This window comes from Vulpes lagopus, chromosome 6 (assembly GCF_018345385.1).
Source record: "Vulpes lagopus strain Blue_001 chromosome 6, ASM1834538v1, whole genome shotgun sequence".
Taxonomy (NCBI): domain Eukaryota; kingdom Metazoa; phylum Chordata; class Mammalia; order Carnivora; family Canidae; genus Vulpes; species Vulpes lagopus.
The window spans coordinates 34,631,356-34,648,578 of record NC_054829.1 but is presented as its reverse complement, the minus strand read 5'-3'; the positions used below and the strand labels follow the sequence as shown (position 1 = coordinate 34,648,578).

Sequence of the window (17,223 nt, the reverse complement as noted above, 5' to 3'; positions counted from 1 at the left end):
TTGGAAAGGCAGGGGGCATGGTTGCTCTTAGGTGGCTGATTTATTTAGCTTTTGGAAGCATTTTTAAAATCTCTAATCTTCTATCTGATAAGCAAAGAAAGTTCACTAGATAAAGAAAATTGAGGTACTGCTAACATTCAGGGGTCAATTAACTTTTAATTTAAGCCAATTTGTTCAAATTTCTAATAGGCTGTGTATGATCCTGATGAACTTGTAAAAGAGGGGGAGAGGGGACATATTTGATTTGACATTATAAAAAATCATTAGCTTTATAACCAGAAAAAGGTCAGGAATATTAGTTATTGAAAAAGTTTCATTAATGAGAAATGCTATAATTCCTAATAGCACAGGGAGTGGGAAGACCAAGCATTTCAAACTAATATTTTAGTCCAATATGTGTATAAAATGTGTTCTAATTCTTAAAAATTCTGTGAAATTAAGACAATAAAATGAAACTTACATGTTCTCAAAATATACCTTTATATGTATTTTCTATTACATCAAGACTAAAAACACACCTCAGTGAGGTCATGGAGTTTCCAGAGAAAGTAAGTATGGGAGAATAGAAAGACCACAAAATTTGGAGGAACAAGAAACTGTGGCCATAGAGAAGTCAGTTAAGTTTTTTTACCCACCTCACATTGCAGTTGTAAGGAATAAAAATAACATATACCAAGGACCTAACATAGTGTCTGTCACATACAAAAATATAATTGAGTAAATTGAAAACATACAACTAAATTGCAGGTATACACTAAACTGGAGTTTGTTCTCCCTTGGAACTTGAAATTATGTCCTACGAAAAGCTTCCCTAATTAGCTGCAGAAGCGACTCAGCTATCAGAAATGGAGACAAGGTGGTAGATATGGACACAGACAAGGTCATGAAGATGAAGTGAAAGATTTAAGTTCAAGTAGCCCGGGTGGCTCAGTGGTTTAGTGCCACCTTCGGTCCAGGGTGTGATCCTGGAGACCCAGTATCAAGTCCCATGTTGGGCTCCCTGCATGGAGCCTGCTTCTCCCTCTGCCTGTGTCTCTGCCTCTCTCTCTTTCTGTGTCTCTCATGAATAAATTAAAAAAAAAAAAAAGATTTGAGCTCAAGCTAAAGCCCATTTCTCTTCCTCATTGCCCAGCCATACTGATGGTAAGAATGCTCTGTGCTCATTCTTTATCCACTATAATTCTATTTTTATATCATTTAATTTCTCATCCCTATTCTCCATCATAGAAACTCTTCTCTTGAAAGTCACCAAAGGTCTCTTATCAGACTCAAGAATTTCTTTTCAGTTGTCATCATATTCCACATGTCACTGAAACATTTGACACCACTGGCCAGGCCATGCTCTTTTGCTGGATATGGTCATTGGCACTTGGTATCCATTCCCACCACTATGATGTCTTACTCTGCAGAACTAGAAATAAAACTTTTCCAGAGTCCTTGTGGGGTCTGGGATTCTCTAAGCTAATGGTTCTCAAACTTCAGCACTGCATTAGAATTATCTGCAGGGTCATTAAAAAGCAGATTGGGAGGGATCCTTGGGTGGCGCAGCGGTTTGGCGCCTGCCTTTGGCCCAGGGCGCAATCCTGGAGACCCCGGATCGAATCCCACGTCGGGCTCCCGGTGCATGGAGCCTGCTTCTCCCTCTGCCTGTGTCTCTGCCTCTCTCTCTCTCTCTCTCTGTGTGTGACTATCATAAATAAAAAAATAAAAAAAAAGCAGATTGATAGCCCAAATCCAGAGTTTTTAGTGTGGCATGAGGCCTGAGAATTTGTATTTATACCAAGTTCCCAGGTGATGTTAATGTTGTTGATCTGTGGAACTACACTTTGAGAGCCATGCTATATGTACACTGAGCTGCACTAAAGAGATGCATTCCCATGAAATTTAGAATAGAGAGAAGGCCATTTTCCCACTGCTAATTCTGCTGATAAGCAAGGTCAAGGAAGGGGCCAGAGAAGAACATCCCATTACTTAACTACCAGCTTTATGGAGGTTGAGGCAGCTGTGTCTGTGCAATAAACACTCAGCGGGTGATGCCTGGATGGCTAGTTGGTTAAGGTGTCTGACTTTGGCTGGGGTTGTGATTTCAGGACTGTGATTTCAGGATCCCCCTGCATCAGGCTCCTCACTCAGTGGGGAGTTCGCGTCTCCTCTGGCCCCACCCTCTGCTCATCCTCTGTCCTTATCTCTCTCTCTTTCTCAAATGAATTAAATAAATAAATTAATTAATTAATTAATTTAATTAAATAAAAGGCTCAGGCGAAGTAGCAGCAACTTCCTGACTTCAGGATCTCATCCATGGTGGTGTGTCCTTAAACTCATTCATCAAGTTCTGGCCCCAAATCCCATACCCAGACCTTCCAATCACTTTGTATACATAATTCTCTGCATTAAATCATTTTCAGCTTGAAATACTTAGGGTGGTTTCTGCTTTCTGCAGTGAATCCATGACTGATCCTTGACATTCATGAAATTTCTTTTTCTCTCCCTCCCTGATTACTTCTCTCCAGTTTTCTTTTGGTGGTTCTTTTTTTCTTGCATGGATGTATTCCTTGTGCTGACATTAAGAAACTGTGCTAAACTGGATGTAACAAATCCTATATTGCAGGGGTTTTTTCTTTAAATGACCACAATAGATGTAAATGAGTGTGTGGGTTTTTAAAATGCAGCTTACATTTTGGAGGCGAGGTAAAATTTCCCAGGGTAAAGAAAAGTCTGGAATTGAATGAAAACTTGATGGGCCATCCCCATCTCCAGGATCGCACTGACTTCATCATTTAGACTGCTTTTTTAATTCCATTTTCAGCACAGACCAATTTTCTTTTTAAAATACTGCTCCAGGGGCAGCCCCAGTGGCTCAGTGGTTTAGCACCACCTCAGTCCAGGGCCTGATCCTGGAGACCCTGGATCGAGTCCCAGGTCAGGCTCCCTGCGGGGAGCCTGCTTCTCCCTCTGCCTGTGTCTCTGCCTCTCTCTCTGTGTGTCTCTCATGAATAAATAAATAGAAATCTTTTAAAAAGTAAAATAAAATAAAATACTGCTCCATTCCCCCAAAATATGCATTATTAAAAGCTGCTCTATGGTCTTAACCTTTAAGCAATTCTCAAAGGACACGACAGCCTTCCTACCATAGAGGAGTATGGTTTATAATATGAAGTTGGGCTTTTGGGACATTCTGGCAAAATTCTGAATAGGAATCAGTTTTACAGTCTGAAGTAGTAAGGACAGGAATTCCTAAAAAAAATTACAGCATCATTAAACTAAAATTTCTTAGAATAAAATGCAACCATTAGTGAAATAATAAATTTAATAAATTCTCCCTAGAAAAAGGGAGTGATTAGTTAAGAGAACTCACTATCACTGATAATTAAATTGGTTTAAATCTTTCTAACTTGTGCTAAACAAACACTAGAGTCAGATTTTTCCCCCTTCTTACTTTTCACACAAGTAAAACTTTTTGCTCCCATGTTAGCTATTACAAAGGAGCTATTCTTTCATAGCATTTTTTAAAACTAAGCTCCATGGCCAATGTAGGGCTTGAACTCAGGACCCTGAAGTGAAGAGCTGTATATTCTACTGACTGAACCAGCCACAGGCCCCTATGGTTTTTTTGTTTGTTTGTTTGTTTTTTAAGATTTTATCTATTTATTCATGAGAGACACAGAGAGAGAGAGAGGCAGAGACACAGGCAGAGGGAGAAGCAGGCCCCATGCAGGGAGCCCGACGTGATCCTGGGTCTCCAGGATCATGCCCTGGGCTGCAGGCCCTGCTAAACCACTGCGCCACCAGGGCTGCCCACCCCTATGGTATTTTTTGAGCATGTCCACTCTTTCCCCCAGGTGTTCATTTGTCAGTTTCTACTTGTTTTCAAAATATGTGATTTGCTGGCATCTGAGTGGCTCAGTCAGTTAAGTGCCTGTCTTTGGCTCAGATCATGATCCCAGGGTCCTGGGATCAAATCCCGAATAGGGCTCCCTGCTCAGCAGAGAATCTGTTTCTCCCTCTCCCTCTACCCCTCTCCCCTGCTCCTGCTCTCTCTCTCAAATAAGTAAGATCTTAAAAAAAAAGATCAAGCCCAAAATATGTGATTTGCCTCATCCCTACGTCTGTGTATTGCAAATCAGAGTCTCTTTTAAGACGTATTCATTTAACTATAAATTTATTTATTTAAAATAATGGGTTAAGTATTCTATGAAAGATCCATATAGAAAATACCTCTTAATAATAAGATCAAATGTTTAAAAATGAAAATTTCAAAATTCATTTATATTTTTGTAAAAACATGTTAATTAGATAAGCGTCATTTTTTAATTAACTCCTTCTTAAATCCTCCCCTCAAGTTACTAGGTCTGCTCATTTTACCTCTAGTATGTTTTCCATATGTATCCCTCTCTTCCCATCCTGCTGCTTGCTGCCTTTATCTTGTTTTAGGGACACATTGTCCACCTCATGCACTGTTTGCTACAAACCTCCTATTTGGTCTTTCTACTTCCCATCTAGCACCTCTCTGAGCCATTCTTTTTTTTTTTTTTTTTTTTAAGATTTTTTTTATGCATGAGAGACACACACAGAGAGAGGCAGAGACACAGGCAGAGGGAGAAGCAGGCTCCATGCAGTGAGCCCTATGTGGGACTCGATCCCAGGTCTCCAGGATCAGGCCCTGGGGCTAAATCGCTGAGCCACCCAGAGATTCCCCCTGAGCCATTCTTTATTTAACTAACAAGACTTCAGTATCTTCTATGTTCCAGGCATGTGCCAGAAGATTAAGAACTCTCAAAAAATTTCCCAGCTGAGGGAGACCAATTATTATTATTATTATTTTTTTATTTATTTATGATAGTCACACACACACACACAGAGAGAGAGGCAGAGACACAGGCAGAGGGAGAAGCAGGCTCCACGCACCGGGAGCCCGACATGGGATTCGATCCCAGGTCTCCAGGATCGCGCCCTGGGCCAAAGGCAGGCGCCAAACCGCTGCGCCACCCAGGGATCCCAGGAGACCAATTATTAAACAAATAATTAAAGTATACCTTAACAAGTACAATAATATTGGTATGAATAGAATGTTCTAAGAATATAAGCAAAGGATATGTGTTCTGTCCTCAGTTGTAACATCAGATACTATACTATCACTCTTCTTTTAAAGGTCATATGATAACTCTATGTTTAGCTTTTTGCATATAAAACATTTTTGAAATGACAACATTTTAGAATGCAGGAAAGATTAGTGGTTACCAGGGGTTGAGGGTAGGAAGGAAGTGGGTGTGGGTATAAAATGGCAACAGGAAAGATCTCTGTAGTGTTCAAACTGTTCAGTATCTTGACTGTTTAGAACTCTATACAAACACACAAATGTGTACAAGTAACATTGGGGAAATCTGAGTAAGAATGGTGGATTGGTAGACTTTGTTGCATCAATGTCAATATTCAGGTTATTATATTATAGTTTTGCAAAATTGAACAATGGGAGAAACTCAGCAAAGTTATAAAGGATCTTTCTAAATTATTTCTTAAAACTCCAAGTGCTTCTTCAATTATTTTAATAAAAATTTCAATTAAAATTAATAATAATTGGTTCTGATAAATTTTTCTTTAACAGCAAAAGTGACATTGCCTCCATTCACTCCCTCCATTGTTGACTGCATCTACCCGGTTTCTTTCTTTTCTTTTCTTTCTTTCTTTTCTTTCTTTCTTTCTTTCTTTCTTTCTTTCTTTCTTTCTTTCTTCTTCTTTCTTTCTTTCTTTCTTTTCCTTTCTTTCTTTTTCTTTCTTTATTCATGAGAGACACAGAGAGAGAGACACACACACACACAGGCAGAGGGAGAAGCAGGCACGCAGGGAGCCCGATGTGGGACTCAATCCCGAGACTCCAGGATTACACCTGGTCCGAAGGCGGCACTAAACCGCTGAGCTACCCGGGCTGCCCATCTACCCGGTTTCTACTATTTGCCAGGACTACACTAAGGGAAGAAAAATATCTTATCTGCATAAACACATGCCCTCACAATGCCATTCTATTGCCCTCACAAATAAAAATTTCATAAAAAATCAAAGTAAAAATACTGGCAAAACACTTTAAATTTATTTTAACATACCAGGCCTTATTATACATATCAGTAACATTTTTTTTTACAAGTTGTTTAACTCCTATTTATTCTGACAGCAGCCTATCTAGCACTATGCAAGAGCTTTAGTTCAATATCATAGTGCCTAAACTAGACAACACAATCACCAACTGAACACTTTATCTATGTCCCACAAAGAAATAAAGTTACTGGAAAAGAGAAAGATGACTCATGCTGAAGGTGTTCTGTTGAAATCACTAGACTCTTTTATTAATATATTTTCCATATAACAACAAATCCAATGAGACCTTATAGAGCATTTCATATATCTTCTTTGATAAATAGATTAAAATATTTATAATTACCAAATTATTTATGTACACATAGAGAATCGCTTTTAAAAAGTACTTTGGGGCAGCCCAGGTGACTCAGTGGTTTAGTACCTGCCTTCAGCCCAGGGTCTGAACCTGGAGACCCGGGATCGAGTCCCACATCGGGCTCCCTGTGTGGAGCCTGCTTCTCCCTCTGCCTGTGTCTCTGCCTCTCTCTCTCTGTGTCTATGAATAAATAAAATAAAATCTTTAAAAAATAAAAAATAATAATATTAAAAAAGTAGAATGTATAAAAAAATAAAAAGTACTTTGAAATTCTTGAAAATAACTTAAATATTCTCTTTAGACAAGGTTTAAAGGTTGTGATCTTTTTTGACAATTTGGCTTAAAAGGCTTATGAATCAGGCATAGACATAAACCTTAATCTAATCCAAACCTGAATTATCAAAAATCTCAAACTTAGTAAATTTAGTAGTAAGTTATACTGTGGACAAGAAGAATTAATGCTTCAGTTTTCAGGTATTGGTATTAAATTTTTCTGGGGGGAGGGGGAGGAAAGATTAAGAATCTCTCCAGTATTAGAAAATGGATTGTACTTATACAAACTCCACTTAAATTTAAGGTCTATTCATCTCTCTATGCTAAAGGAGGAAAATATTAGGATAAATAAAAGTGAAAGAAATATGTATTTATCTACTTATCTATAGATATATATTTTTCTATTTTGAGAGAAAAAGCACATGTGAAGGAGGGGGTGGGTTGACAGAGAGAAAGAGAATCTCAAGCTGGTTCCATGCCTAGTGTGGAGCCTGACTCAGGGCTCCATCTCAGGACCCTAAGATAATGACCTGAGCCAAAATCAAGAGTCAGATGCTTAACCAACTGAGTAAGCCAGGCACTCCTCTATATCTATCTATATATTTAAATGAAACCTGGTGTCAGGCTATTGATAGATGAGATAACAGAAAAGAGGCCCCAAGGAATAAGGCCACTGTTGTTGGCTGTTTTGTCCTCTCAAAATTCACATGTTTAAGTGCTAACTAACACCCAGTAACTCAGAATATTATATTTTAGGACAAGGACTTTTTTTTTTTTTTTTTTTAAGATTTATTGAGAGAGAGAGAGAGAGAAAACATGTGTGTGCATGAGCCCAGGGAGGGGCAGATGGAGAGGGAGAGAGAATCCTCAAGCAGACTCCCTGCGGAGCACAGAGCCTAATGCAGGGCTCAATCCCAGGACCCTGAGATCATGACCTGAGCTAAAATCAAGAGGCAGCTGTTTGACTGACTGAGCCACCCAGGTACCCCAAGGGCAGGGTCTTTAAAGAGGTAATTAAGTTAAAATGAGATCTTTAGGGTGGGCCATAATCCTATGACTGATATTCTTATAACAGGAGGAAATTTGGACATAGTTACAGAGGGAAGACCATGTAAAGACACAGAGTATAGATGGAATATATAAGCCAAGAAAAGAGGCCTCAAAAGAAACCAACCTTCTCAACACACACACACACACACACACACACACACACACACACACAGAGAGAGAGAGAATCATCATGTGAGGTAATGGAAGTATTATTTAACCTTATTGTGGTCATTATTTTACAAAATATATCAAAACAGGGATCCCTTGGTGGCGCAGCGGTTTGGCGCCTGCCTTTGGCCCAGGGCGTGATCCTGGAGACCCCGGATCGAATCCCACATCAGGCTCCCAGTGCATGGAGCCTGCTTCTTCCTCCGCCTGTGTCTCTGCCTCTCTCTCTCTCTCTCTGTGACTATCATAAATAAAAAAAATAAAAAATAAAAAAAATAAAAATAATAAAAATAAAAAAAACAAAATATATCAAAACAAAAAATATGTATAAAAAATCACCTCAAACGTACATAATGTTATATGTCAATTATATGCAATAAATCTGGGAGAAAGAAAAAGAGGAGAAAGAGAAGAAGTAGTAGAAGAAACTAACCCTGCTGATACCTTGTCTTGGACTTTTAGCCTGCATAACTATGAGAAAAATTTCTATTATTTAAGCCACAGTCTGTGGTACTTAGTTATAGCAGCCCTAGCAAACTCATACACACGCCATTGATAGCTACTTATACAAAAGGCTAGTCAGTGTCCCACAACATCAGCATTCAGAACATTTTACTCACAAGTAACTATAGAGACAATGCAGGCATAAACAGCCACATCATAATACCTTTAATAGTGATAGTGGGCTTTGGGATTCAATCATGGTTATCCATAAGACTATCTCTTGTAACACATGACCTGAGGGCATTTGAGCTCAACTAAAGAATTCCTACAGGGGCACCTGGCTGGCTCAGTTGGAAGAGTAGTATGTGACTCTTGATCTTGGAGTCATGAGCTTGAGCCACCCACACTGGGTGTTGAGATTACATCAATTAATAAATAAACAAATTAATAAGCTTAAAAAAAAAACCAAACCAAAATACTCTCTAGTTCATCACTAGGTGTTAAGGGAAAAGTCAAGGCATTTCCTACAAATGTGCTTTCTTTCTTTTTCATCTGTTGTTATTCAGATGTTTCATCAAGTATTATATAAGACTAATGGATATTTGATATTTGGTGCTATGTTTTAAATAGGAACTCAACCTTTCTATTAAAAAATGCTTAAAACATATAATCGATTATTATTTTTATATAAATTTTGAGCATGGCAGTTCCGAAGCACTATTTTTTTTTTTAAGATTTTATTTATTTATTCATGACAGACAGAGAGAGAGAGGCAGAGACACAGGCAGAGGGAGAGAAGCAGGCTCCATGCAGGGAACCCAACGCGGGATTTGATCCTGGGTCTCCAGGATCACACCCTGGGCTGAAGGCGGCACTAAACCGCTGGGCCACCGGGGCTGCCCCCTAAGCACTATTTTAACACTATGATATTTACCAGTCAATTCAAAAGCACTTAACTACATGTGATCTTCAAAAGGATTTACCTGGCAAAAGACAAATTTGAGTCTAAATTTGTGCTCCTCAATGACAAGACAGTTCAATATTGAGAAAAAAAAAGCAAAACTGAATTAAGATAACACTTTGAGCCCCTTATCAGAATGTGTCTCTCCCTACTTTTACAGAAGATATAATTTCCCTTGGCATTTTTTATTTTCAGATAATCCATATACCTCAGCTAGAAGATTTTTGTTTTTCACCAGCAAACCAGTAAGGTCAGGACGGACTGGGTCAGCTGCCCTTTTGTACATCGTTGGGTTCTTGGTGGGAACTACAACATGTGTATCAAAAGAAGCCTACAAAGAGAAATTGCAAATTAATTAGCTAAACATGTTCCCTATTGATCAAAACCAATGTTCTAACCCACAGAAACTCAAATAAGTAGCTTTAAGAAGAATACAACTTTAAAATATTTGAGGTACTATGGTAACAAATGCAATAGGTCTCAGGAAAATGATGAGTAACATGCTGACACCTAAAAGACTTTACATCTTTTTAAAAATTGCTACCTGACAATTTATAACATCTTAAATGTACCACATCTAAATAAATATAATTTCTAAGAGTACAGGAATCAAGAAAACACATAGAAGGTATCTGTGGACATTTTAATTCACATCCAATAAAAAACTTTATAGAGACTTGAAATATTAGAAGGCCACGGATGAGAGATTTATCAGTATTTGTTTTATTTTTTGGTTACAAATAAATTCCTATGCATTATATTATACAAATTAATTTTTTAAAATCTGATTTCAGTAAATCAACATCAATTTCATCTTTCTTCCACACCTATATTGAGAGTAAAAGTTGGAGCATATTTATCCATAATACAGTATTTCTTCCTATAGTTAAAGGGGTGTGCAAAGTGTAACTATAATTAGTATAATTTTGTTACAAAAAAGTTTATATGATTCAAATAAAACCAAGAAAAATGTATTAACATAAATCTCTGAAAAGTGCATAAACATATCACATGGTGCTTAATGCACTAAAGGAACAAAATGTATTTTTCTAAAGTTATCAGGTTTTAGAATTTTATGCTTACAAAGATACTAGGAAACAGAATTTCACAAGAGGATACAAAATAATTGTATTAAACTATTTTTTTTTAATTTTTTTTTTAATTTTTTTTTATTTATTTATGATAGTCACAGAGAGAGAGAGAGAGGCAGAGACACAGGTGGAGGGAGAAGCAGGCTCCATGCACCGGGAGCCTGATGTGGGATTCGATCCCGGGTCTCCAGGATCGCGCCCTGGGCCAAAGGCAGGCGCCAAACCACTGCGCCACCCAGGGATCCCTGTATTAAACTATTTAAAAAGTTTTAAGAGTGGCACCTGGCTGGCTCAGTTGGTGGAGTGTGCAACTATTGATCTTGCTGCTATAAGTTCAAGTCCCAGATTGGGTGTAGAGATTACTCAAAAATAATAACTTTGGGGCACCTGGGTGGCTCAGTTGATTAAGCATCCAACTTTTGATTTCAGCTCAGATCATGATCTTAGGGTCATAAGATCAAGCCTCCCATTGGACTCTGTGCTGAGCATGAAGCCTGCTTAAGATTCTTTCTCTCTTCTCCCTGCCCTTTACCTGCCCTGCTTGTGCACTCTCTTCCTCTCAAAAAAATAAAATAAAATAAAAATAAATTTTAAAAAATGTGTAATAAAAAAATCAAGAATAAAAGAGAATTTTGAAAATATAAGTAAGTCACAACACCATAAAGAATAAACATGTTGGGGGCAGCCCCGGTGGCACAGTAGTTTGGCGCTGCCTTCAGCCAGGATAGAGTCCCATGTCAGTCTCCTTGCATGGAGCCTGCTTCTCCCTCTGCCTGTGTCTCTGCCTCTCTCTCTTTCTGTCTCTCAAGAATAAATTAAAAAAAAAAAAAAAAGAATAAACATGTTGGGAAAAACAACCAGGTAAGCTTTCTAAAAATGAAAAGTATAATAACTTTAATTCAAAAACTGAATGGACACATTAAAGAGCAGATTAGACCTAGGTGAAGAATGAGTGAAATTATATGAAGGAATTATCAAGAGGACAGCATATAGGAAAAAATAAATGAAAAAATAAATGGTAGAGATAAAAGAGAGTTCAAAGACACAGAGAATATGAGTTGGTCTATCATATGTCTATTTGGAGTCCAAGAAGTTTATAAATTAGAGAATGGGAAGAGGCAATATTTAAAGACATAATGTCTAAGAATTTTACAGAATTGTTGAAAGATATCAAAGTGGTCTAGCAAATCCCAAGAAGAGTAAATAAAAAGAATTCCTTACCTATACACTGAAAATGAAATTGCAGGGGCATCTGCATGGTTCAGATGGTTGAGCATCTGTCTTCAGCTCAGGTCATGATCTCCAGGCCCTGAGATTGAGCCCCCTATCAGGCTTCTGGTTCAGCGGGGAGCCTGCTTCTCCCTCTGCCTCTCCCCCTGCTCATGCTCTATCTCCCCCCAACCCTCTCTCTCTCTCTCTCTCTCTCTCTCTATATATATATATATATATATATATATATATATGCATATATATGTATGTATATATATATACACACACACATATATATCTTTGTCTCAAATGAATAAATAAAAAAAGTCTTTAAAAAAATGAAATTGCAGACCATCAAGGAAATATCTAAAAAGCAGATAATAGAAAGGACAGATAATGACAAAAAAATAGCTGTTGGACTGCTGAGAGACATTTCAACAATTCAAAAGCTACAAAAAGCAAAATTATAGCTATAATGCACTAAAAAAATATATCATCCTTCACTGATTCGGAGACAAACTTTTCACATTTCTGCAATGGGTGTGCATCTTTTTTTGAAGACTTATTTAGGGATCCCTGGGTGGCGCAGCGGCTTAGTGCCTGCCTTTGGCTCAGGGCGCGATCCTGGAGACCCAGGATCGAATCCCACGTCGGGCTCCCGGTGCATGGAGCCTGCCTCTCTCTCTCTGTGACTATCATAAATAAATAAATAAATAATAAATAAAGAAGAGCTCCTTTAAAAAAAAAAAAAAGACTTATTTATTTGAGAAAAAGAGAGAGAGAGAATGTGAGTTGGGGGAAGGGCAGAGGGAGAGAGAGAATCCCAAGCAGACTCCCTGCTGAGCATAAAGCCCAACATGGGGCTCAATCTCATAACCCTGAGATTATGACCTGAGCTGAATCATGAGTCGGATGCTTAACAAACTGAGTCATCTGGGTGCCCCTAACTGGGGTGCATCTTAAAGTTGGTGCCGTTTCATACTGTGAATAGTTTAGCTGGTAACATTTAAAAAATTTTTAATAGTGCATAAAATGGTAGTATTTCTTCAAATGAAGGATATAACTGCCAGCTAGAAATTTTATACTGAGTGAAATTACGTTTTAAAATGGGATAAAATAAAGAGATTTTAGACAAAGAAAAACTGAATTTACTAATATTCCCTCATTTAAGAAAATTCTAAAGGATAGATTTCACATAGAAAACTAACTTATGAAGTCTGAAATATGAGCAAGAGAAGTGAACAAAAAATAATTGTAAATATGTGGGTATATTTACATAAGAGTTTGTTTTAAAAATCTGATTTATAGGGTTGAAAATAAAGAATAGAATAAAAGCAAGACAAAAAATTGTATATATATTGAGAGGAGAAAAGTATATGTTTTTAAAGATTTGTTTATTTATTCATAAGAGACGCAGAGAGAGAGGCAGAGACATAGGCAGAGAGAGAAGCAGGCTCCTCGCAGGGAGCCCCAAGTGGGACTCAATCCCTGGACCTGGGATCATGCCCTGAGCCAAAGGCAGACACTCAACTTCTGAGCTGCCCAGGCATCCCAAAAAATAGTTTAAAGCACTATAAAATCTTCAGCTTTCCCAGGAGTTACATGAAAATGTTATTTAACTTTGTTAATTACATATGATAGAATAGTTAATATAACCACTAAAACAGTATTCATATAGCATATAACTTTTAAACTAGAAGAGAAGGAAAAATGGAATAAAAAAATACAAACAACAAAGCAAAAACATAATCAGTTTTTGGCACAATAAGAGGAGGGAAAAGGAACTGCAAAAATAATGGGACAATGTATTATGCATAATGTGATGATAGAAATATATCCAAATAGTAGTATCATTAAATGTAAATGGACTAAACTTTCCAGTTAAAAGCAAAGATTATCAACATTATTTGAAAAAGCAAAAAACGGAAAACCCATATGTCAAATAAGAGTTTAGTAGATAAATAACCTGTGGTATAGTCATACAATAAAATACTACACAATGATGAAAATTATTGATAACTGCACATATATCAACACCAATCTTACAAAAGAAAAAAAGTAACAAAAGAATAAAACTAGTATAACTTCATTTAAATAAATTTTCAAAATGGATAAAAATAATATTAATTAAGGGTACATATGTGGGTGATTAGACTAGGAAGAGAAACAAGGAATGATTAACACAAAATTCAAAACATCTACTATTTTGGGGCACATGAATGGTTCAGCCAGTTAAGCATCTAACTCTTGCTCTCAGCTCAGGTCTTTATCTAACAGTTGTGATTCAAATCCTAGATTGGGCTCCAGGCCCAGCATGGAACCTACTTAAAATTTTTTTTAATTAAAAAAAATTAAATACATATCTACTATTTTGAATTTTAGGTAGAAACAAAGGGATTCAGTTGGGAAGGGGCACACAGGAAGTATCTAAGGTGCTGACAATGTTCTATGAAACTAGGAATCAGGCTCATAGGTACTTGTTTTATTATCTAATCTGTGTGTATACATTTTATAATTTTCTAAGTATGACATATTTTAAAAATAAACCCATACACAAAAATACATACTTTTAAAAGATGCAAATATACTTGAAGACAAACATGTAAGATTGAGAGGAAACAGAAAAGGAAATGATGGAAAAAAAATAAAGCAAGAGCAATGTTCCACAGACAGATAATGTACCATGAACTAACATGACTAACTTGATAGTGTACCTGAGATCCAAAACAAGAGTAAATTGATTAAAACGTGCTAAGTGTCTTATTTAGTTCATTGCAATATTACAATATCATTGATTTTTTTTTTAAGATTTTATTTGTTTACTCATGAGAGGCACATAGAGAGAGAAGCAGAGACATAGGCAGAAGGAGAAGCAGGCTCCTTGCAGGGAGCCTGATGCAGGACTCGATTCTGGACCCAGGATCATGCCCTGAGCCTAAGGCAGATGCTCAACTGCTGAGCCACCCAGGCATCCCTCACTGATTTTTTTAAGCACTGAATATTTCTTTTTACTCTTGTGTATATCTAGTTTTCAGCATTATTTAAGAAAGGTATATACAGAAAATGTCCATTATTTTTTTGCGATATCACGATGATTTAAAACATTAATAATAAAAATAAAAAATAACTATCATACTCAAATAGGCTTCTAATTTATAAAAATAAGAAATAGTCAACCTGTAATTTATTTTTTGTAGTTAGCTCTTTCAAATACAACTTGAAAATTTTTTATTTCATAGTTTAAAAGATATGGACAAGGAGGCATGCTGGATAAGAATACTCACTGCAGGGCAGCCCAGAGGTGGCACTAAACCAGGCAGCGGTTTAGTGCCACCTTGAGCCCAGGACGTGATCCTGGAGACCCAGGATCCAGTTCTGTCAGGCTCTCTGCATGGAGCCTGCTTCTCCCTCTGCCTGTGTCTCTGCCTCTCTGTGTCTCTCATGAATAAATAAATAAAATCTTTAAAAAAAAATACTCACTGCAGCTTGTTTATATATAAAAATTGTGATATATTACTTTGTAATGAAATTCTGTGCAGCAGTTAATTTGCAGACTAAATTTATGTGAATCAAAAAGAACAACGTTCAAAAACATAAGACTGAATGCAAATAGCATGGCAGAAAGTTCCATCTAGAATATAATTTTTAAAAAATATTTATTTGAGAGAGAGAGAGATCACGAGCAAGGGAAGGACAGAGGGAGAAAGCAGACTTCCTGCTGAGCAGGAAGCCCAATGCAGGACTCAATCCCAGGACCCTCGGATCATGACCTGAGCTGAAGGCAGACGCTTACCTGACTGAGCCACCTAAGCACTCCTGTCTAGAGTATCATTTATGTAATTTTTAAATGCCCCAAACAGAAGTATCCACAAATTTATAAGAATACAAAGGTTATATACTTAGAATAGTTACCTATGAAAAGGAAAAAGAAAAGAGGTCCAAGATGATCAAAGAACACTTCACAGAGACTTGTAATAGCAGTTGCCTTAACACCTCCATCTCTCACCACCCCAGAACCTGTGTGCATTCACCCTTCTTCCGTCTAGTAACCAAGATGCCTAATGCTCAACAGCAGAGACTCCAGGTCCTGCCCCAGTGCTAGGAATGGCAAAGATTCTTATTAGTTAATGTCTGATCCTACTTGTTAAAGTTTTTATATTATCCATCCCAAGAATTGGGGATGAGATCAAAAGTCACAAAACAGTCTTCAACTGTTATCAGTGAAGTTTTACCTCTTTCTTAAGATTTTAAAGTAATCTCTACATCCAACATAGGGCTATAATTCACAATTCTGAGATCAAGAGTCACATGTTCTACCAACTAAGCCAGACAGGCACCCAGAAGTTTTATCTCTTTGAGAAAAGTGAAGCAAATTTGGGGGAAAATGTCAAATTTAAATCTGTACAGTGGGTATATGTGTATATACACACAAATATATGTAACATTCCCTTATCTACCCATCCGTTGATTTACTGTAAAACATTTCCTCTCCTAGTGGAGAAACTAGGCTTGTCATTGTCATTTAAAGCCAATAGAGGGAGGAAATAAACTACTCTAACGCTCATCTTTACTCCAAGCTCAGACTTCATCCCCTAGGAGCTACGTGGTAAAGCCTGGGTGGATATTTATCATGGTCTGAAAAATATTACTGGAAGGGACATCAACTGATCCAAGAGGACATTTAATTTTCAGAAAGATTCTCATTAGGGTCTAGCCCTAATAAAACAAGGCTGTAAACCAAGGGGATAATTTGATGCACTAGTAGGTAATGGGACTCCAACTACTCAGCTCTGCCTCTCAAATCACTGTGGCCTCTCTAGTATTATTTCCTAATTTAGAAAATGATGAGTTTGGATCAAATTAAATTTAGAGGCCCTTCAGAGTCTATTTATACATTGTTTTAGGATTGTTGGTCCTCAGTGAAATGTGAGAACCATCAAAAAGGCAAATATAAATAAAATCTACTTTGAGATTCCATTAGATATAGATGGTTCACTGCTCCTTATTCTATTTTTTAAATGATTTATTATTTATTTATTTATTTGAGAGAGAGAGAGAATGCATAAGCGAGAGTAGGGGCAGAGTGAGAGGGAGAGAGAGAATCCTCAAGCAGATTCCCTGCTGAACCTGGAGCCCAACACAGGGCTCAATCTCATGACCCCAAGATCATGACCTGAGCTGAAGTCAAGAGTCAGCTGTTTAACTAACTGAGCCACCCAGGTGCCCTTGCTTCTTATTCTAGAGTCAAGCCAGGGATCAAAAGAGATAAGAGATCATTTAACCTCATGTCTTGGATCGTTCACTAGCAAAGACATGAAAGGGTGCTAGCATAGGCAAGTGGGCAAACAGAACTGGACTGTCCTTTCTTTTAGCTCTCAATTATGTAGAAATTGTTTTACCTCTACTTTCTGAGAATGGGATAAAAAATAAATGCCAGTGTACAACTCACCACTGGGCTATTTTTCTGAGATCTGTGGGCTGATAGATGATCGACTTTTGATGGCTTAGCCTTGTGGAGCCCTTTACTTTGGCCAGTAGCAAGCCTTGCTGGATCTGAGTGCTTTAAAAACTGGAAAGGGCCT

At 37.4% G+C, this 17,223-nt stretch overlaps 1 protein-coding gene across 1 annotated transcript in view; it reads right to left on the bottom strand.

The window, feature by feature from the left end:
* LOC121492529 (coiled-coil domain-containing protein 170-like) overlaps window positions 1-9,627 on the bottom strand; it is a 44,819-nt gene extending 35,192 nt beyond the window's left edge. Inside the window, exon 1 of the mRNA XM_041757795.1 lies at window positions 9,550-9,627. Coding sequence (XP_041613729.1) covers window positions 9,550-9,627 — 78 coding nt within the window. The remainder of the gene's footprint in view (window positions 1-9,549) is intronic.
* Between the last annotated feature and the right edge of the window lie 7,596 nt (window positions 9,628-17,223).